Source organism: Gymnogyps californianus, chromosome 4 (assembly GCF_018139145.2).
Source record: "Gymnogyps californianus isolate 813 chromosome 4, ASM1813914v2, whole genome shotgun sequence".
Taxonomy (NCBI): Eukaryota; Metazoa; Chordata; class Aves; order Accipitriformes; family Cathartidae; genus Gymnogyps; species Gymnogyps californianus.
Genome location: NC_059474.1, coordinates 27418686 through 27441829, shown reverse-complemented (window position 1 = coordinate 27441829; position 23144 = coordinate 27418686). Strand labels below are relative to the sequence as shown.

At 40.1% G+C, this 23144-nt stretch overlaps 2 protein-coding genes across 2 annotated transcripts in view; one reads left to right on the top strand and one right to left on the bottom strand.

Annotated features, from left to right (window-relative positions):
* Nucleotides 1-4211, top strand: part of ATP8A1 (ATPase phospholipid transporting 8A1) — a 125593-nt gene extending 121382 nt beyond the window's left edge. Inside the window, exons 36-37 of the mRNA XM_050895569.1 lie at nt 2772-2863; nt 3212-4211. Of these exons, the coding sequence (XP_050751526.1) occupies nt 2772-2863; nt 3212-3309 (190 nt within the window). The 3' untranslated portion in view covers nt 3310-4211. The remainder of the gene's footprint in view (nt 1-2771; nt 2864-3211) is intronic.
* Nucleotides 4212-11811: 7600 nt separating this feature from the next.
* Nucleotides 11812-14417, bottom strand: SHISA3 (shisa family member 3). The gene is made up of 2 exons (XM_050896361.1): nt 14132-14417; nt 11812-13203 (listed from the first exon to the last, which is right to left on the bottom strand). The coding sequence occupies exons 1-2, from the start codon at nt 14415-14417 to the stop codon at nt 12752-12754; spliced, it is 738 nt and encodes a 245-aa protein (XP_050752318.1). The 3' UTR covers nt 11812-12751.
* Between the last annotated feature and the right edge of the window lie 8727 nt (nt 14418-23144).

Genomic DNA, 23144 nt, shown 5'->3' with positions numbered 1-23144 from the left:
CAAATGCTGCTTCATATAATCATTGTTTTTCATTCAGTCCACTTGGAAATTATTTTTAGACCAGCTAAGTGGTTGGTCAGGAATACATAAAGTAGTAATTTTTTTTTCTATAAATGAGATTAATTGCCTGTAAAAGTGTACATTTCATGTTCAAAAATAGTTAATATTCTGCTTGTCCATATAGGTACATACAATGAGCATACGCATTTAGTTACTATGATTTATCATTGGTTAATTATGAAACCATGTTTTCTTGGCTTTGCATGTAGATTTTTAAAAATGCTTTTGAATGGCAACAGGATGATTCATAATAAAGAGCCTGCAGCATTTCAAGTATAGAAATAGAGCAGAATTTAATACCTGAATAGCTGGAAGCACTTTTCTTTTCCCAAATGTATTTCCTACTTAATTTGTATTTTCTGTACTAGCAATCAGATCTGTGCAGTGGAAACTTCATTATACATAAACTAAGAAATGTGCATACTTCATGTTCTTGTAAAACTTAAGGCAGCATTTTCAGTGCTTAGCATTTAAGCAATCTGAACATTTCATTCTGGAACACAAGCAAAGAATAATGGTGGTACCAAAAATGCAATAGGCCTGCTATGTTTTTAATAAAACAGTTTTTTATTAGAAAATAGGACCAAAACTTTCATAGAAATTTGCTGATTTCAACTCACATTAAGAAGAGTTTCTCAGATGTATTGCAAAGGAGATAACAGCTGATAACTATCTTAAGTATTCGCATGGTCTTCCACCTCTTTCACCTCCCATCTTACATGAAGATATTTCTTCATTCTCTCTGTGTATCCTTGTGGTTTAAACCTCAGTCCCTAATTTTTTATTAATCTTGTCACTTTAACAGTTTGTAGCTCTGAACTAAAAAACAAGTCTCCTACACAGCCTAGAGGAGCAATTAGGATGGGGGGGGGGGGGAAATCCCCAAAGAGCTAGCTTATGCAAACACTGAGAGTAAGGTGTGTCTCAGTACTCCAACCTCTCCGTTCTTGGTTCAGTCAGCAGGTGCCCACTGCTTTCCTGGAATTGGTACCTAATTCCTTTTTTACAAGGAAGTCTCATTCCCTCTTTTCATTCAGAACATGACCACAGAAGCAGTTTCCCCTGCCTGTCCCCTTACCCTGTAGATTTTGCAGTTAGCATTCCTCTGTGGATGTGGGAATAGTAGGTTTATTGCTCTGTTCCAACTTAGAAGAGCCAAGCTTTCACCTCCTGGTATATGCTTTAACTACCAGACTGGAGGGGAACAAAAAGGGGAGATAGACCATTAGTCTCTCCAGTTTAACACAAAGGTTCAACTTCATATATAAGAAGTATATACTCAACTGAAGAAAGAATGAGCATTTCTAATTTAATGGTTTGAATGCTAATCTAGTGAGGGAAACAGTCTAGTTCCATTCCTTGCACCACTTAGTCTGCATGGTAGCCTGGGAAGGTAAATCTGTTGAGCTAATTGACAATAATGTTAAAAAGTAATTTGTCTGATCACAACTCAGTAACATAGGTATGTGAAATCTGTTTTACTTACTACATCCTTACAGAAGAGACAACTTTGGTAATCTAGCAAAACTATAACAAAATTAAATCACTATATACTCAGAATAAATATAAGATACTTTTTTAAAGTGAATTAATTTTTAGACCATTTCACATGGGGAGGGGCTGGATTTTTCAGCATTGGAAATGTTTAAATGATAGGTTGGTATTTCTCTGAAACACAAGCTCTAATTCACAGTGAATATCAAATCTAGAGGAAGAAATTGAAGGTTTTGTGTGAGTTTTTTTAACATAGTCCCTTGCACATCTTTAATATGTTATCAAAATTGTCAGATTTTGAAAGCTTTCTGAGCTATGGGTAGTCCGTCTGTTATTTATTTAGTAATGTAGGATCCTATTTGAGAGAACTTTAAATGTAAGAAAGATGGATGGTAAGGAAACCTGATACCTTCACTACGCCGTTCACTACAGTTTGCAGCATTCAGCTGATGCTTGAGTCTCAGTTTAAACACTGTTTAATACTCCTGTTCTCTAGTTGGACTGAAGTGGAGAGTTGCTTGGATCACATTAAAGCACAATAAACACATAACACAACAGACTCAGTACTGCTGAGAAGGAAGGAGATGGGCTGAAGTGACCAACCTCTAGTAGTAATAGTAGCCTGTTATTTGGGTATGATCTCCAGAAAAAAACCTTCTAGAGTTTTGTGGAGAATACACCTTGCTAGAACACTTTTCATGGAAGTAATATGTTTCTGTACACACACCTGATGGCCATGGATGTGACTTTCCCTCCGTCTTCTTTTCCCATCCCTTTGGGGTACTGTGTCAGTAGAGGCTAAGAGCACTGTCTTATATAAGAAAAAGAAAGACCGTAATTCAGCCTGGCACTAATCAGGCCATGCTACATCAAGGAAGCCAGTGCCTTCCCTTTACACCACATATTTCTAAAGGAGTCACACTCAAACGTTTACAATATTATTCATTTATTTCTATTGTCAGCGCACAACAATGCTTCAAACAGATGTTTTGCCTGTACTGTGATGAGTGAAAACACTACCAGGGATCTGGACTTCATAATCTGCCCTCACACACACTTTTAATCATCTTTTTAATAATTAGTTCAGGCACAATTAAAAAAAAAGGGGGGAATGGGCACTTTTCATTTAATAATTAAGTCCCATTTAACAGACTCAAAGATAAAGGGATACTGTAATTACTAAGTAAATATTTTTCACGTGTCCACTTTCTTTCTAGCTTAACTGAAAGAGCCCAACTACTGAAGAATGTTTTTAAGAAGAACCATGTGAACTTGTATCGCTCTGACTCTCTGCAGCAAAACTTGCTTCGTAAGTGTTCACTGGCAAATAAAAATTAATATCCACTAGTAGTATAGAAGTAAAATTCTACCTTTCACTGCATTTGTTTATAGTAAAGATGCAGTATCCTAAACCCAGTAGACCGTGTTCTTTGCCTGTTGGTAGGTTTCTCTTCATTCCCAAGATACTGCACAGAGTTCTTTCTGCTATTTCATAATTGCAAAATCATGTAAGAAATGGCGTGGTTTTTCTACCTACTAATTGCTAAAAAGAGGTTTATTCCCCTCTATTGACCTTTGTTAAGTTGTTTTTATTAAAGCTTTAACAGAAAAATCTGATCAAAACTTAATTGGTTTCTATTTTGTTTTATATCTGCAGATGGCTACGCCTTCTCTCAAGATGAAAATGGAATAGTTTCCCAGTCTGAAGTAATAAGAGCTTATGATACCACAAAACAAAGGCCTGAGGAATGGTGAAGGAACACAGCTCGAGATTTAGGCTTTAGTAGTTACTTTTGTGAGACAGACTACTAGATCTTTGCTGGGAGCTGCGACCATGGCCCAGTTATGAGAGATTTAAAGATCTATGATGGTCTTGTTCCATAAAGTTTGGATTTGTGTATTCAGTAGACATAAGCACTGTGCAACTATACTGTAACACACCATCTCTAAATTTTTTAACAAGTATTTGCTTAGCCTTTGTAAACAGATCGGAATTTACCTTGTATCTTGCCAGCTTGCTTATTTTACAATGAAGTTGAATCAATACTGGTCATATACTCGGAAGGCAATGGTCAGATCACTAAACATACTTTACATTGATGGACCATTAGCATCTGTGAAGGTTTTTAAGTGTTAATGTATTTAAATACAGTTGATAACAAGCCTTTGATTTCAACAAGTGCTGAGAAAAATAGTATCTTAATGGTGTCAATTCACCTTCTTTGAGAAAGATTTTGAGTCAAGATGTTTATAGCTGTTTGTGTCAGACTAACCTAAAAACGTTTGCCAAAGAAGTTCCATAAATGTTTTCTGTTGTTAGAAATAATTTGAAAGGAAATTAACTCCAGTCCTGATCTCAGAACTGCATGCTTGAGTCTCCACACTTGAGGAGAAAGATTTACAGTACAGTGAGTCTAATTTGAGTGGCCTTTACGGCATTTGCTTTCAAAACTGCAAGTCTTTGCACCTTTGGCCTTATACAAGCTTTTCCCTTATTTTCATTCAGTATTGCGTATGTTGAAAATGGCTGCCACCTTGTAAAATTGAGTACACATATTATTTTGTTCGATTTTTAAGAATTGCTCTGCCTTACTTCCCTTTAGCAAACTTCAGTTATTTTTGCGATGCTTAGTTGTATCTGCTTATACTGTAGGTTCAAAAGAAAGTTTGTTTTAACTTATTTTTTAAAATTAATTAAATTTTCAACATTTTTATACTAAAATTATTTGAAATGCATACATTGAAATAGAGAGCAAAGCATGCCCTTCGCTGGTCTGTGGTATGTACTGTTTTATTTGCACTAAAGCCACTTCCTGCAAAGGTGTGAAATACATTGCAGCAGCCTCTTTACAACTTACTGGTCATGCAGAATACCTATATACTCTCACCTTTAATGAAGAATGGAGAGGAGGTGACTGCAGAAAAAGATACCCACCTCGTTTAAGGAAAAAAGAAAAAAAGGAGGGAAGTGTTAAATGAGAACATTGTGATAACTTTTTTAAGTAGTTATACTTGGTATTTCTCAGCTTTCCACCCAACAACCATCAGGTTTCAAACTAAGAAAAGCTACTTTTAACTTCAGAATTTAGTTAAATCTTGTAGCTTTTTAGTCCATGTTTAATTCTGAGTTTAAAAGCCACCATAATTACATTTAAAATTTTTCTATAGTAGCAGTTGGTTTTATTTTTAATTAAATTTCTGTGCATTACATAGAAATGATCTTTTTTTTCCTTGAATGGAGATCAACTAGATGGAAAAGCAGAACAATGACATCCCCAATGATGTGCTAAATTAAGAATTTCCTCTTTGCTCTCCAAATCATCCGCTTTCAACTTAGAAGTAACAAGTCATCCAATCCCATCTTTTCTCTGACCTCCTTCATTAGTCACACACTTACTAAAAGATGACTTTACCTCCTTGCCTTTCATCTAACTAAACATTTAACATACAACTTTATTGCACTATCCAAGTTTCTTATGCTCCATTCTGAGAGAAACTTACAAATACACATGGAAAGCCCAACAAAAGGCACTATATGAAGGTACATATTTAGGAAGGCGTATCAATGGGAAGGCAGTCTGCATTTCATATGCATGTTATGCAATGTCTTCCTCTCACTTTCCCGGAGTGATCTTTAAACAGAAAACAGAAGACACAGGGACAAAGGGAACGTATCCCACTAGAAACAGTACTGCCAGTCAGTCATGCAGACAAGAACTGCCTTCAGAAAAGCCATTTCAGGCATAGATAAATAGATGGATCAATATGGAGGGCCAAATCACTTGACCTAAGGCAAGAAAAAATTTGGGGGCATGCCCCTTTCCTAAAATGGGGATCCCTATTTTCTGTCATCCAAGGGACAATGACCAACTTCAAAACATTTCTGAAATTAACCATGACACTGTTGCCCCTTTATAATCTTTCAGTGTACTTAACTCATATAAAACGACTCAATCGATACATATTTTCTTTATGGGTAAATTTTTTATTATTATTATTATTGGGTTTTTTCTGTTCTAAATGGTTTAATTGCTGATTTTGCAGAAAAGGACATGAGGGCTAGAATACATTGTAAAATATTTACAATGAGAAATTTACATGATCTCTTATTCTTCCTATGAAATAAAATTCTGTCTCACCGTTGTTATACAGTTTGTGGAAAATAACACAGAGTATATCCCCAGTTTAACTGTCTTAAAAAGGAAGAAACCAAATGAAACAGCTCTAAGATCCTAAATTTAGACTGTAATTTAAGGTATTTAAGATCATCTTATCACAGTGTTTCATCCTTACATCTTTACAGAATTTGAAGTAGTATTTCACAAAGTGCATTTTTTGTTTTTATTACTTCTGATGGGTTTTTCTCCTGTCTCTATACTTTTTCTGGTAATTAGTGGTTGAAAGATACCGCTTCTTAGAAATAGTAAAAAAGGCAATGTGGCAATTCTAACTATGTTTTTTGATTGCTCATACAATTCCATTTTAAAATATAAGATCATCTTAGCTATGTGTGCCCATTTTTAAATCAGGTCAAGTATACAATATGCACTTTATTTTCATGTTGAGTATACAGTAATATACTCATCCTGTTAGTACATCATATCTTTGTTAAAATAAGGGGATTGTGCAGATGTTTATTTAAAGAAAAAACAATTTAGGCAAAAATGCTCGTAACAATGCCTCTGTTCTTATTGTTTGAAAATTCAAATTTGTATAAAATATAAAATATAAATATAGAATTCACATGGACTTTCCCATCTGTTTCATGTGCACTGCATAACAATTACAAGTAAGTATTAAAAATTTCCATCAAAAAGTTGAATCAGTGCCACTTAGAAATCGGGTATCATATAAATACTGTTGCTTGATTATTTTTAAATATATACATATATATATAAATGATTCAAAAGAGTGACAGGAAAAAAATTTTAACAAACCTATTGATAATTTGTATTTGGAATTTTTTCTTGCCATTTCCTAATTCTACACTTATTTTTGCAAAGCAGTTTCAACAGATTTATACTTAGTCATCATTCTATTTGTATAAAATGAGAAATAAAATATTTTGAAACACTAAGAGATAGCTGAAGATTCCTATATGTCCACATGCATCCATAAAATGCACCCTGTTACAAAGATGCGCATTAAGTGTCTTAAGGCTTCTTTCGTTACATTTAAACCCATCTTGAATGATGAGTAATTTGGAATACGTATTAAATTTAAGGAGAGAAGTTTTTTCCCTTTTTTTCGTATGTATCGTGTAAAAGCACTTGTAGTTCTGATGAATTTATCATTCTGTCTGCATGAGGCAATAGTTCTAAGTGTTCTGAGGCAATGCATGGTGGTTGCTGTTCCCTGGTTTTTAATGCCTTCGTTAAAAGCCTGCTCATAATATATTGAGAAGCTAGCGCTATGTAAGCACATGAGTTTTTCACTTCAACTTTCTTGGTACTGGATGTTTTCACTGGTAACGAAACTCAACAAATGAGTTTCTCCTTCCCCCCCTCTGCCCTCGCTCCCCCAGTTTCCTCGCTGTTAACCAATAGATCTTTATTAAACAAAGGAATATTTTAGCATTCCAAACCTGGTTCCTGCTTTTGCAAACCATTACTCACATAGGCTTCAACTGGGCTGTTTGTGAGTATAAGGACTACTTATCTGAGCAATGATGTGCAAAGTTGGGCACTTTGGAGGGCTGATACTTTAACTTAAATGAAAGCATTTCCATAGAGAGAGTGATTTGTAATTGCAAAGCTGTGACCAGAACACGTTTTTTTAAAAATCATATTTTATGGTGTTTCTTTATTGTAGAATAGAAGCCATAAATGCATTAATATTGTTTTTCTACTTCAACGTAATTTTTCGTTGAGATTTTCAGTGTTTGATATGTATGAACCGCTGCAGAAAGTGGTCAGTCTGTAATAGCAAAATTTGCATTCAAGGTAAAGTGAGGTTTTACAGCTCCACTAAGCCATTACTGCTGAAACTGTCATGGAAATTATGAAGCTGCATGAATGAAGACTTTTTGACTTGGTGTTTATGGTAGTTTCTCAGGTTTAGTTTTAACTGGATGTTAAATGCACTGTGTTTTATAAATAGTTCTTCTCTTTTAGTAACACATTCAGTTCTATGCAGTGTTACATGTCATTTGGCATTTGGTGAATGTGCATGTTTTGAACTGCAAATTTTAAATGTTTTGTCTTTTAATTGTTAAAAAATGAATAAACTTTGCCATTAAATGAAGATGCTTTGTTGAATTGATTGGTTGCAAATGCTAGGGATTACTTTCAAAGGAAAACATTTATCTCATCACTCTTGTTTTTGAATTCTTTAAAATGGGACATATCAGACATAGCATTTCACAAATACCAAAGAATTCTTATGTTATTAAGGTAAACTGAAAAAGTAGAAAATGGTTTTAAGGTTTCTTTAAACACCTATTTTGAGATGTCTTTCAGTTCTCGTGTGAAGTCCAGAAAAAGTTTAAAAAAAAAAAAAACAAAAAAAAAAGGGAGCACGGGAGTCTGCAATTTAGTGATTTGCAGCAGAGCCCTAACATACTCTGGTGGTGATACTGTATTTTGAAAGAGAAGTATGCAGTACAAGAATGATAGAGTGGGAATAAGGAAACATCATCTCCTTTTTCAGACAACACTGATAAATACTGTATCCTTTGGCTATGATAGTAGCGGGTATTTCTTTCCCCAGCAGTGCCCACCCACTGAATAAAAATCAATATATCCAAACCCAAACTGAGTTTTGGTTGTAGATAGGTGACTGATTCTTTATATACACACTAGACAATGAATTTATTTTGTAGATTTTGTACTCTGTCAAGGCAGGTTCGATAATAGATGCATCTTTCACGCTGTTAGTTTCATGATACCCAGTCTTTAATGGTAGAGCTGGTTTAAGGAGATTCCACCTCATGGTATGTCACTGCCTCTATTACGCTGGCAGTCATGAGGCCATTGAAATTATTCAGGTTATAATCCAGTTTATAATGATCCAGGCTCCCTTTCAAATCCTTTCCCTCCTTTCTTATGGCAAATGTTATTTTTAAGCTAAATCATTCCACTAACCTGATTTACACCACAGCCCCCTGAAGTTGCACAAATCGTAGATGGAGAGAATAAAAATAACAGAAAGGCATTTCTTCTTCTGCCTTTACTAATGAAGGCAGCATAGCATGGCATTACAGCCTCAATGTAATTGCGAATGAAAAACTGGTTACGTGAGTATCGTGGAGCAGCAGCCCCCTCAAAAGCAGCAGCTCTGTTCAGAGTATCAAGTCGGAGCACATCAGCACATCACAATATGCAGAAAAACAGCGCTGAAAATTGACTCCATATCCTTAAGGATACTGTCAAGCTGTAACTGAACAGTAGTGACAAACTAATCTGGAAATTGTCACTTTTTTTTTTTTATTCCAGTGGGATTAGTATTACAAATAATCCATGAGTTTACATAGCCATATACTGTACCACTTACCTAGTTTCAAATAAAATCCTTCAGACATTCTTGCAAGTACGTGTAATGTTTTTGATGCATTTTGGAGATACATGCTTAAGAAACCCAAAATGTAGAAATACAAAAGAGATGGCTGATCTAATTCATGTCACTATTATTCTTTGCCCACAGAAGGCTTGGGTTTCAGACATGCCATTACCAGTTAATGGCAATCAAAGCATTTTGTGCATAATGTCTGTGAATGATAATAATCAATTTACTGTGATTTTTGTTTCATTTTGATTTATTTTAGATTGGTGTCACTCTAGTAAAATGAGTATGAACTAACTCCAGTATTACAAAAGAAATAGTTAAACCTACTGTGTTAAAAAATAAGCGTGGCAGTAAAGCAAGTACTGTGTAAATGTTACTTCTGATAGCAAGCAATTGCTTTTAGTTCAAGTATACATCTAGCCCTTCAAACTGTTTCATTAGTCATTAAAACTGTGTATCAGAATACCATTTGTGTTCTGTCTGCAAGTTTTAGAAAAATGACTATTTTCTATAAATCATAGGAGCATCTAGTGCCAATAGGTCCTTTTCCTTAGGAAGGAAATTCAGCATTCTCACCTGCACCCTGAATCCATCTGCGCTGGAAACTACTGGCACAGGCAACAAGCATTTTGGTCTGTGGGCTTGTATTCTGTCCACATCCCTTCCTCTCCCTTCAGCTATATAGGTCACTGCCACTGTAGCTACACGAACAATAATTTATAGATTCTTCTTAACATACAGGTTCTTCTTTGTCCGTTTGCAGATGGTGCATAATCCCCACCTGCCCTGCTTTACAGGTAACCCAGTACACCTATTTTAACTACACCTCATCTTTCCCAGCCTTAGACGCCTGTCTGCAGGATTTGTTGCAGTCTGGCTACCAATTTGTGAAGTGCTTAGCACTCTATAAACTTACGGACTTACATAAGTCTGATTCAATGAAATTACTCCTGTGTGTCAAGTTCTTCAAGCATTTTATGAGGTCAAACCCATTATGCAGCATCAGGGGAGGAAAGGAAGTAGCTCAGAGGGGTCTTCCCCGCTAGGCTGAGTTTCACACTACATTGCAAACTACACAGCCTTTACTTAGGCTGAATGATCATTAAAATCTGTAAGCCCGTACGCAAGTGTAGCAAAAATCCATCCCTGTGTTAAAACAGTAATAAATCTGTCTGTAGAGCCCACTGAGACCATTACGGTGAAGCAGCCTGGCCTGGTCAGTGTACACCGCCGAATGTTAATAGGCAATAACTGAGTGCAGGTCATGGCTTCTCGATGTACAGCCTATCTTCGACGAAAACACTGAATTTCAGCTACCCACCACCTGTGTCAGTGGCTCTGATGACCAGTCACTCTTTAAAGGTACATAAAATCGCACCTTCTTAGCTAAAATTGATGAAGTTTCTGCTTCCAGAAGGATCTGTGTTGCCTTGGTTTACTAGATAAAGATTTCTACTAATTGAAGTCTTATTATAGTTTGTAAAAAATAGTTTGTTTTACTCTCTGTTTCTGCTGCATACAGGAATGATCAGCAGATCTCGCACGATGCTTCCAAACAACTGAGCTGCTATCTGTTGCAATATTATATGATTTTTCCAAAAAGTTATTTGATGAACAGTCCCGTATTTCTTATCCGTTCAAAATGTGAAGAGTTCCTATGAAACATCAAAGGTGGGCAAAAATTTACCTGCTCCCTTCCCTGCAGATTGTTTCTAAAAAAAATTGCAAGCCAAAACACTTACCTTTCAATTCATTTCCCAAGTACTCAAAATCTACTTTTTAGATTTTCATAAAACGTATACACTACTGTGTATCGTGATTTTAGTTTGTAATTAACAATTACAGCATTCAAGCTAAAGCCTATTAACACATCACTGTATACAACTTAAGTTGTCTTTCTGCTTAGAAACCGCATTTCCAGCAGTAATCTGTTGGATTGTAATGTTAATTGTGCAATAAAAAACATATTTAAAAGGTTATTTCAAAATACTTTTTTCATAAATGCTAAGATACTGATTGCTAGGTATTTGCTAAAAAAAAAAAAAAAAATATTATTCAACTCTTGAGGAAGAACCAGTGAAGCTTTTCTAAAACACAGAGAAGTATACTGTAATTCAGAATAGAAGTGCTGTAATTTTAATATGCAGTGACATGCTAGTACTTGTAGAATAGGTCAGCTATAATGTGCTTCAGCAGATCCTATACACAGGGAGTTTGGGGCTGATAAAACAGCAACGTTCACCCTCTGATATTGTAGATTCTGACACACAGAGTGACTTCATTTGTTCACAAAAGTAAGTATACAGAGAAGCCTTTAATGACTGCATTTTTTCTTGTGTATTTTCCATTTGCTTGCTGCATGTGTCTGGTTTAGATGCATTTTTTTCTTCTTCCATGTAGTTTGTTGGTTTACTTGGGTGAAGGAATGTAGAAGGGCAAACAAAATTTATTCCTAGGGCAGGATGTTTCAAATTAAAATACCCAACTAATCAGTGTAGTTTTTACCACATTTTTACCACAGTTACATATAAAAGACATTAATTAATCTATTAGTTTGCTATATAGTCAGAACTTTGTATTATATTAAATCTGCACAACAGGTGCAGTTAAAGATGTAAATCATTTACAAAAGCAAAATTAACTATTTTTAACAGGAAAAAATACAGTATAGTTACACCATCAAAATGAAAACTTGCTCATCAAACACTATCTGTACAGAGACATACAGATGACACAACATTTCAACCACACAGTTTATTGATAAAATTTTTTTTGGTGTGACTACTAAATAATTAGTGTTGTCAATGCTGTAAATACATTTTAAATTACAAGCTTGTCTTTACATTTTATACATGGCTAATTTTACAAATAGAACTTTATGATCAGTTTGTCCAACTTACACATGTTGCTGAGCAAAAACCCAACAATAAATACTTCATTCTGAAAAATGTTTTAATATAACGCCACTTTTAGAATTTTACGCAGAAAAGTTATTAGTGATACTGCTGAATACATTCTGCTTTTCTCATAGTTAGTTATTTGGCTGCTTGGGATTGGCTCATTTTCAACTAGCCTAATTAGTACTAGTTTTATCTATCGTTAAAGTTTACTAATACAAATATGCAGTGTAAGTTCAGGTATATTATGTGTATTTTAAAAAGCTACGCATTTTGATATCTGTAGTAAAATTCTTCCTCTTATTTTCATTGCTCGTGGAAGTGGGAAGCAGTCAGCTGTTTTCAGGATCCTCTTTAGTAAATATTACTCCTCTCTTACTTCTCAGGCTTATTGCTGCTTTATAGAACTAGTCTGATTATTATCAGTGGAACACAGCCACCATTTGTTAACTAAGTTAATAGCATTTAGGGTTAAAATGTCATTTATAACACCATGAAATGCGTACCTTCATCCCAGAATGGTTTTCCTACTTGTCTCTGAACACTTTCTGCACACATTAGACTGAACGATCAGAGCAGTCAGTTTTTAGAGCAACTGTTTGGAATATTTTACAATTCATTTGTAAGTGTGATCCAAGTTTGGGAAACGAGATCCCACAGGAGACCTTGCACTTTTCAAGGGCAACTCACCCACGGGAACGGTTCTGATTTCGGCAGCCACAGAGCATGTCAGCGTGACACCCAACAGCAGCACTCCCTGCGCTTCCGAAGGCTGCGTTATTTCTTCACAACTCCTTTCAGCTCTGACTAAAATCGGAGCAGCTCTTCCCAGCCAGGGCAGGCTCTGGCTGGAGAGGATACCCAAAGTACGGCGGCGACACCAGAAATCCCGACGGCTGGGTCAGGTGGACTGCGTGGGCTGTCTGGAAGCAGCCAGATGTGTACGGTGGAGGTGGCGATGCCACAAGGCAACCTGGCTCTGCCCGGGGAAAGGAGAACCTGCGAACCGAGCCGCCAGTCGAACTGGAACTTGTCGCGGTACTGGACTGCCTCGACGGCGTCCTGAAGCTTGTCGAGGCCAGGATCATGGGAAGAGTCTCGGTCTGATAGCTCCGCAGAGAAAATCGTATTGGCTGCGACGGTTGTTTAGGTCTTAAACATGTGCAACAATAAACCGCTACCAGAGAGCCCACGATAATGAAGGCAATAAATATTGATCCAACAATGAGGAACGGAACGTAGATTGGTTCTGGGAGAAGAAAGAATAAGAAAAGCCACGCACGTTAGCCTACTGAAGTAACAGGTCTGCTGCATAGAAATAAACTCCATGGAGTTTATGAAGCCCCACATTGTTTCAGTCCCACAAACGCACTGAGCTGCTCAGAAGACAGAGCTTCTGACCATTATCATTAGAACAAAATTAAAATTTAAACTCTGTACGTACCAGTCAAAATTTCTTTCTGTTGACAGTTTTAATAGTTACCAATGGTAACAGCTGTCTACACGGTGTCCCGTTTGCTGGTTGTAGTTAGGTTTCGCTCAAGAATCGCACTCCTCTCCCCCTCCCTCATCCCCCAAAACTGTCGGGGCTGTCCAATGTAACAGCTTCAACCTGCAGGTGAAGCTCAAATGCTGCAGATGCTGTTAAGTCGCTTCCACTCATAAGGTGGAAAATAAGCGCGGAATGTGCGAGTTGGGAAACTAGTTTCCGAGTGCACTGCTGGATTTCTTTTGTTTGACAACCTGACGGCCCCTTGCACGGTGGGGCTGTGTCTGCAGAGCACCGGAGCCCAGTCTCACCTCCGGGAAAAACAGAGTAAGTTAAACAGACACAGTTAAATTTGCCGGTGCAAACTTAAAATACGAATGCGCCTTCCAGCTGGGATGGTTCCAGCTGCTGGGGCCCCTTTCGACCGTGAAGTTACGACACCAAGCGCATCCCCGGGCGCCCGCTCTGCCTCCCGGCGCGGGGGCCGCTCCCGCAGCCGTAACCGCGGCCCCGCACACCCGGCGCCTCCTCCCTGTGGGCCCCTGGAGCCGCGCCCGCCTCCTGCCCACCCGCCGCCGGGCCGGGCCGCCCCACAGCCACCGCGGGGGCGGCCGCCGCGCTCCGGCCGGGGGACGCTCCGCGAGGGCCGGCTCCCGCCCGCCCCGGGACCCGCGGGCCGGGCACTCACGGGCGGTGACTCCCGGGTCCGGGGGCTCCCGGTCGTTGGTGCAGCCGCCCTGCTCCAGGCGGGCCTCGGCGGCGGCGCAGCAGTAGCGCAGCGCGCAGGAGCCGCAGCAGATGGTGGCGGCCGCCGTGTCGAAGCCCTCGGGGCACTGGAAGCCCTCGTGGTAGCCGCCCTGCCCGTCCACCCAGCCGTGGCAGTACTCGCCGCCGCCGGGCTGGCCCCCGCCGTCGCCGCCCAGCAGCCCCAGCAGGAGGCAGCGCAGCAGCAGCGCCCGCCGCCGCCCCGCCATCGCCCCGCCGCCGCCGCCGCCGCCGCCCCGCTGCCCGCCCGCCCCGCCGGGGCAGGCAGGGGGCGGCCCCGGGTGCGGTGCGGGGCCTCCCGCGCCGCGTCCGGGGGTGGGGGGGCAGCTCCCCCCGCCTCGGCCCCCCGCGGCCGCGCCCCCGCTCACCTGCCGCCCCCGTCCCCTGCCGCTGCCCGCGCTCCTCGGAGCTTCATCCCCCCTCCGCGCCCTCCCGCACGTCGCTGGCCCCCCCGGCCCCTGTGACGGGGCCGGGCGAGGGTGATCCTGGACGGAGCGGGGGCTGCGGCCAGATCAGCAAGTTGCTTTCCGGGGGCTTCTTCCTCTCGGGGGCTCAGCCTCTGTGCAAAATCGGCACAGCTGAAGCGCGGGCATCTTCCCTCCCGGCACGCCTAAATATGCCCCTTGCCTTCCCGCTTGCCTGAGGCCGCAAAGCAGAAGGGTATATTGCGCTGGCAGCTTATTAAAGCAGCCCTGCGCTTCTAAGAGTTAAAAAAAACAAGCACAGCGTATGATTTATTACTAAGACACTCTGCTTTTTAACCTGTTTCCTTTCCTCAATACTTTTAATGTGCAAAGACATAGCAGTATATCCCCAGAAGATTTATAGCCTCTTTTAGTCAAACACCAGGCCCGTCACCTTTATTTCCCAAAGGGAGAGGGCGAATGTGGGGCTGAGGAGGAGGGACACATCTGTTCATATAAGTGTCTGATCCTTTTTCTGCTGCAAGAATAATAGCAAGTCACCAAGCATCAGGAAAACCACAAAAGGAACTGCTTATTCATTTATTCTAGAGAAAAAAAAAATATTTTAAATGAACTGAGCAGATTTGGACTTCTGGTTCAAGCAAAGAAACATTTCTTTAAATGATGTCTCCCCTGTGTGCTATCTAAGAGGCACTCCTGCTTTAACAGTAAAAGTGCTTACGAAACTAGCGTTATATTAAAGTTGGGCAGAACTAAAGAATTCATTTTTACTGCATCTGAAACTTCCAGCCATCATTTACCGCTGGGGTATGAATATGTATATCGGAGTCTGACCACTTGTCAAACATTTTGAATGCCCATGTCACTGATTTCCAAAGTTGGCAGGTTTAGTGAAACAAAAGGAACAAAGTGTGCTGTGTACCAGCAATAAAACTGTGCACCGAGAACCATCTATCAAGACCTTAGACTTCTGGCCAACCCCAAATACAGTCCACAAGCACAATATTTGTGTTTGTTTTCCTTTTAACTAATCTATTCCTTTTTTTTCCCCCCTCTGACTCTTTTTTTCTGTTTTGATTTCTTTAAGTATAACCAGTACTACCAGATAGGAAAAGCAAATTAAAAAATTGTATAAATGCAAAATATTTTTTGTGGCTATTTAACAGGTGTAGGTATAGAAATAACAAAATTGGATATAAAAGAAAAGAAAATAGATTTTGAACGTGAAGAGGTGATATTCTGTCCTCTTCTGCATTTTCATTTTGAAATGATGATGTGAATTAAACTTGTACCAGCTGTCCTGACTCTGAATTCCTAGTTTTTATAGGCCAATGTTAAATATTAATATAGTTTTGCATTTACTTCACTGTGGTTTTAGAGCAAACATAGCTTCCATGGAATGTTTTAAAATGTATGGCTTTTAAAGGCCTAATCCAGCTTCCAGGAAGGTCAAAAGGGATCTCTTTGTTGACCAGGATGAGGCTTGGAGCAGGAGCTCAGTAAGGTCTGCATGGTACGTTTAGCTGTCCTCAGGTGCAGAGGATAGGATAGAGAGACAACAGATCCGTCCTGTCAGATTTGCAGGAAAATCACATTTGGTAGTAATTGCTATGTAAATGTGTCACAGTTCATACGAATGTTGATTTTGCTAATTAAATCACCAGCTTTCAAAAAAAGAGGTCTGAAAAAAATCCTTCTGATACATATATTTTAGATATTAAGCTATAGCAGGAACTGCAGACATATTCTTCTGGGGCGGAAACTGGGGGGGCTCCCAGTCCACAGGCATCAGCAAGATTTTCACTGGGATTTATTTCTCCTGTGTCGCATCTCTAGTGCTTGGATAGTTAATAAAAACTTGTTAATAAAAGCTTTGTGTCCTCCTTTAGGCAGAGGCTACTCTCTGTTCCCCTCTTGTGTAAGCTGATGGCAGCTGTACAGGGTCTCCATCAAAGGGGCACAATTACCTTTCTCTTTATTTGAATCCCAAATTGCCCCATCCTGCAAGAAAAATCCTGTAAGGGCTTAAGTATTTGCTTGAAAGTGCGGGGGGGGGCGGGGGGGGGGGTGTAAATGGCATTTCACTCACTCAAGTAGATTTATCTCACTTGTGCCAAATAAAAATCAGAGGCAGATTTCGGTACTGCTCTTGCAAACACAGCCAACCTTGAAAGTTTGAAGATACATGAGCAGTTTTCCTATGAACTGCTGAGGTCTTAACTGACTTCTTTGGGCTTATTTATGGCTTTCTCTGAAATACTGATGCAGTTTACAGAATGTGATGTGACGGTAGTGGAGATGAACTGGGTTGTTCTGACAGAGAGGCAAAACCCTTTGCTCTGCTCCCCTTTTGTAAAGGTTGCATCTGTGCAACTTCATCCTTAAAGAATTTGAGATGCTAGCAGATTCATTTGCATATATTTATGTCATTTACTTTAAACTAAACCCACAAATAATTAAGAATACAGGAAAAAATGTCAAGCAGACTGTTGGTGAGCATCCTTCATCTGCAGTTTGAGGACATCAGATGACTCTGAGTACCTCACTTTTAGGCTGTTTTTTGTTGGGTAACGTTCCTGCAAAGTACCCATGCTGACTTTGCTTATTATTTATTCTGAGCTGAAGCCTTCCAGCTTCCAGATGATGTGTCATCATTCATTTTGAATGAAAAATACTGTTTTTAAAAGCTCATATAGCTATTGCTCTGATTGCTGCTGTTTATAAAGCTTAGTATTAAAACTAATGAAGGTGAGATTAGTCATATAACAGGCAGAGAAGTAATTTCATTGTAGTTTAAGGTATTATTATTTACCAGGCTTTTCTTACTGTCCCCACAGCAAACCTATGGGAAGAGCACATTATAGTACTCCTCATCTGCTTCAGTGCAAGATCAAACAGTTTTTCTTAAATGACTTCTGAAATCATTGCATCCATGCATGCAGTAATAACCTCACTTCTGCCAAGTGGATTGATTGTAAAAACAGATATTAAAATCTCCTTAAACAGATTCATAGTTCCTACTTGTAATTTTACTACACTTGGTTTTCTGGGTTTGAACTTCTCCCCCCCCCCCCCCCCGTTTTCACTATGATACTTTTGGGGTTCCTTTAGAGTATAAAACAAGTCAGTGACCCGTGAAGCTCTAGCATGAAAGCCAATCGTATTACCATTTGAGGCGGGCACTACCAATGTTAGTAAAGCCCTGGGACTTTGGTTTGGCCACTAGAGTCTGAGCAGAGACTGGAGGTTCCAAATACTCCTAAATAATGTCATACTTCTGTCTTGACTAGGGTAATGATAGATACCCTATATGATAGATAGGCTCAGCTCATATCTTGCTTGATGTAACCATCAGGATTGGTCATTTCACCCTGACTCTTCATTAAATATTGTCTTGAATTTCAAAGAACATAAAGGTTAAATTGAGTTACCAACTTCTAAAGACAGCCTGGTGCAAGCAGATTTCCCTTTAAAACTAAAAATAAAAAAATTTACCATCTAAATCGCAAACGCTTTAGCTACATGAGTTGCTTCATTAAGCACATAAGGACTGTGTTGAATAAAACCTTGTACGCTGCTCTCTAAAACTATATCCTTATTCTTGGCTGGCTGTTGAGAAAGCCCTTCCTGCAGCCGCCTTGCTGGGGGAGCCACCTGCCAAGCCGCACGCATCCCTGTCGCCTGCCAAGCTACACACATCCCTGTCACCTGCCAGGCCACACACATCCCTGTCACCTGCCAGGCCACACGCGTCTCCCAGCCCAGGATGGCTGGCGGGAGCACTGGGATGTGCCTCAGCCTCAGCCCCGCGCCCCAGGGAGACTCCCACGACATCTGTGCTCCTCCTCTAGCTGCAAAGCCCCATCCCGTTGCCGACATCAGCAAATTAAGACAGACCTGTAAAACCCACAAGGCATGTTTTGGTTGGTTTAATCGGGCAGAACTGTGCTGCTTTTCGTCTTCTTTCTTTTGGCTTGCTCCTGTTTCAGCATCCTTTCATGTCTGGGAGGGAGGGATCATTGTGGACTGTTTCGGGTTGGGAGCTGCAGGCTCTGATAGTCAACATTTTATAATTTATTTCTGAATAAATATTTCTGGGATTTGACCTGCACTGCCTTGTTCTTCACCCCAGTCAGGAATATCACCATGTTTTCTGAAGTCACTGAGGACTACTTGAGGGGTAAGGTTACGTGGGCCAGCTATTAAAAGCAGCACCTCCTGTGTTTGCCCACAACTAACCCGTTGAGAAAGCCGGTTACAGCTTTTGGAGAAAAATGTAGAAGTCAGGCTATCTCAGCCTAATGACTGTCAAAATAAGTGAGATTAGTCATGCTATAAATGCCTCAGGGCTCACTCAAGAAGTAGGATGTTGGGTCACTGGTATCTTGATATGTATATATGCATATCGCAGTAATGTGCCCTTATCTGAAATCTGTAGCACTGCTAGGTGGAGGAGTTAGGTTCAGACTTAGAAATCATTATTCTCCTTCTAAGGCATCAAGAGCAGAAGGCATTTTCAAGCCAGCAATGCAGCCATCCCTGTTCAAGGGACATATTATCCCAGCCGCCCCCCATCTATCCTTTAGGAGATCACTCTTGTCTTACACTTGAGCTCTATAGAGACCATGTCATGAAAGATGAAGAGATTTGCTTACATACAGTAACTTACATGCACTGAATGTATCTCTTCTATACAACCACAGTGATGCTTTCTGCTCTCTGTCTCAACATCCAGGCGCACATAGCGCTGTTAGGAGTAGAAGAGCGAGGACAGATGTCCAGAAGAGATAGGACTTGGTGATCTCATGGGATGTGCCATTACCTTTCCTTCACTCCAGCTGCGGCTAAAAATAGCCTGTCTTATGGCTACCAAGCAAGGTTTTCTGAAGAGGTGTTTCATTTGCTTCTAAACCAGAAGTTCCTGTGCTGCTGAATTTAGAAACAAATACTCCAAGCAACACTTCTCAATTTTGAAAAAAAACAGTAATTACACCACCAACTCTCACCAACAGCAATAGCCAATAAAATCCTACAGAAAAAGTCAAAGTGTAAAAATGGCTGTTTTGTTGTATTTGTAACAGCTATTTTCAAAGCACTGCATGTTTTGACAGCCAAAAAAAAAGATTGAAAAATGGTCACATTTTGACCACTGTTTCACCTGAAAAATGTTAATCAGCTATAATTTGGCACATAGCTCCTTCTCTGTAACTTGCAGAGGAAGAATGAGTTATTGCTAGTAAATAACTACGTTTTCTAACAATCTTCACAACTGTAACCATTTTTAAACAGTACCAAGCTTACCAGCTAGAGGTGGAAAGCTCAGTACGCTATTGCCATGCAATTCCCTAATCCCCCGAACAGAAGACTTAGTGGTATAGTCATATTAATGAATAGTGCTACAGAAAGGTCAGGGGAGAGAGATAGCATCAGTCAGATCTGCTTTGCTCTGTAGCAGAGTGTGCAATTCTTTTTCCTTGCAACAGAATTAATGACAAAAAAAAAGTGAAAGGATGTGAGAGAACATGACATTTGAGCATAGAAAGAAAATGTGCTTACCAGGGAATGAAGACAACGGGGTTTTTTTTCACTCGCATCGAGAAAAAGAATATTTGAACATTCAAAAAGAAAAAGTGAATACATACCAATGCAATTTTTTTTTTTTTTTCAAAATAAATAGTGCTGAATATGAGGGCACTGTTTCAATCCTTAATTAACAGAGTGCCTAATAAACATGTGCCTAAGTTTAAAAGTATGCAGTTTCTTTTTTTTATTATTATGAAACTAAAGCATGAGAATAACTGACAATTAATGTGTAAAGAAATCTCCAGATGGACTGGTCATAGAGTGCCTTAAGCCTTAAGTAAGATGCATCCTTTACAGAACTATGGGAGAACTAGTTCTGTTGGATATATTAATATCTAGCACTAGTACATTGTTTTTAACACATCAAAGTTCTACACAGATAACTCATCAGCAATGGATCCTCTGGATCTAAAAGAATAATTCCTTTGTAGCACTAAACCTGGTAAACTAAACTGTTCCCTGACACTTCAGTCAGCAACCAATTAGATAATTTCATTAAATATTTCAATAGTACAAATAGGAATTTAAAAAAATGCTTATATTACCGTTGTTTTGTATTTATTATGAGCATTAAATAGCTGCTATCCAATGCTAAAAACAGGGCCAAATTCTGCATCTTTGAACATGGTAGCATTCCCTCAGTTCCTCTGGCTCAGGTCCTCCACACCCACTTTCTCAGGCTACATTTCACCCAGCTGAGGACCACCCATTCAGGTTTGCATTTATATCATTGCATGTTCATAAAAGATAGTTATGTTTTGTTCATTCATTGTATTTGTCCTGTTTTGGTACGGCCTCTTAACACTTCCTATGTACAGCAGATTTCCCAAAGTACATAAGACATTGCAGGTCTGAAAAAATTAGCATTTGATGACATAAATTAGATCTGTATTTATGATAATCCAATCAGTGAACGAAAGATTAGGTGATCTTAAAGACTGAGACTCATATTCTTTGTTCTGGCTGCAGGTGGGTAGGATTTAAGGCAGAGCTTTACCTCAGCTCCCCCCAGTCTAGGGCAAGTCAGGGACTGGGTCAACCTGGTGCCATTTTGACTAGCAGCAGAGTTGCTGCAAGTTGTACTCAACTGCTTGTTCCTCCTGATATGCCGCATTTCTGGATCCCAAGCCAGGTGGGTCCTGTCATTCACCTAATCCTAGCTCATCTCTCTGGCCATCAATAACTGCTTCAGGGGAGGTGAAAAGCCCTGCAGCAACGCCACCTCCACCTCCCCCGTGGCGTGAGCAACCAGTTAGGCATATGCTGTATGGCTGACCAGGGTGCGCACAAAGGAAATGTTTGGGGATTCTGGTCTAAAGTGCACAGTCCTGAAATTTACCCAAACAAGATTTATGTTCAGGAAAGAGGTCTTATCTAGTGAGCCCAATATATAATAGCTTTAAATTTTGGATCAGTAATAATTGGGGACTGGCTTTATCTCAAGTCCTAGAGCAGGCACACTAATACTCTTTCCAAAATATTTTGCTGGTAATTTTTTTGAGAGCAACTGAACATTGAGCAGATGTCTTCATTGAGCTGTCCTTTTTCTGAAATAATACAGTGATTGAAAGTCCCGTAAAGTGTCTAAATTGAAGTCTGAATGTGCCTCTCTAAACAGCATTACCCTGTATTTGCAGGCACTGCATTTCATTTGCCTTTGTGTTGCCCACTCACCTGATTCACTCAGGTCTTGTCACAGTTCTTCCAAATTTGGCTGCTCTGTTTGGCTACTTCATGAGATCTGTCATCCTCAAACAAGTTGATAAGTTATAAATTGCCTCTCGCCATCATCACAGACCCGATTCAATAGTGCCAGGCACGGTCTGCGTTTGTGTCCCACTGCAGTTCTCCCTGGAGCAACCTCTTCTGTTAGCTGGTGCATCTCCCTTGCTTTAGTTGGAGAGATGCCATGACATACTCCAGTGTTTGCCCCCCCACAGCACCTTCCTTCATGTGAACGTCTGCCTTTCCCCATGTCGTGGTTTAACCCCAGCCGGCAGCTAAGCACCACGCAGCCGCTCGCTCACTGCCCCCCCACCCCTGGGATGGGGGAGAGAATCAGGAAAAAAACCTCGTGAGTTGAGATAAAGACAGTTTAATAGGACAGAAAGGAATGAAAAACAATGATAATGATAATAATAATATGACAATAGCAATACTAAAAGAATTAAACTATACAAAGCAAGTGGTGCACAATGCAATTGCTCACCACTCGTTGACCGATGCCCAGTTAGTTCCCGAGCCACGATCCCCCCTCCCAGTTAACTCCCCCCAGTTTATATACTGGGCATGATGTCATATGGTATGGAATAGCTCTTTGGCCAGTTTGGGTCAGCTGTCCTGATGGTGTCCCCTCCCAGCTTCTTGTGCCCCTCCAGCCTTCTTGCTAGCTGGGCACGAGAAGCTGAAAAATCCTTGACTTCGTATAAACACTACTTAGCAACAACTAAAAACATCAGTGTGTTATCAACATTCTTTCCTACTAAATCCAAAACACAGCACTATACCAGCTACTAGGAAGAAAATTAACTCTGTCCTAGCCGAAACCAGGACACCCCAGCTGGGGGGTGCCTGCGAGGTGGACTGCCTTGCAGTGTCCCCTGGCACAATGTCTGTGAACAACTCTCACTCCTGTTTAGCAAGTGGTGACTTTCAAACGTTGTACCTGCTCCTTGGGGGGCCTGGACCACTTGCATCTCCATCTTTGTGTGCAAGTGCAATAACTGTGCATTCAGTGGTAACTCAGTGTCGCTAACACAAGCCTGCTGCTGCTGCTCAGGCCTTAGCTCAAGAGGGATTGGGTTGGTTTGCAGTGGTTAATCATCCAGGGAAGATTTTCACTGGAGAACTTTTAGCAGGCAGCCGCTAGTGTGCTTTATAGCCATCTTGCCTAATATTCCCTCTGCTTATGGCTCTGCTGGAGTGGAA

Bases quoted from the DNA above. Each gene is read 5' to 3' on its own strand.
- SHISA3 (XM_050896361.1), bottom strand. From the start codon at position 14,417: ATGGCGGGGCGGCGGCGGGCGCTGCTGCTGCGCTGCCTCCTGCTGGGG. The intron at 13,204-14,131 runs GTGAGTGCCCGG...TTCTTCTCCCAG, and splicing joins GGACCCGGGAGTCACCGCCC to AACCAATCTACGTTCCGTTC.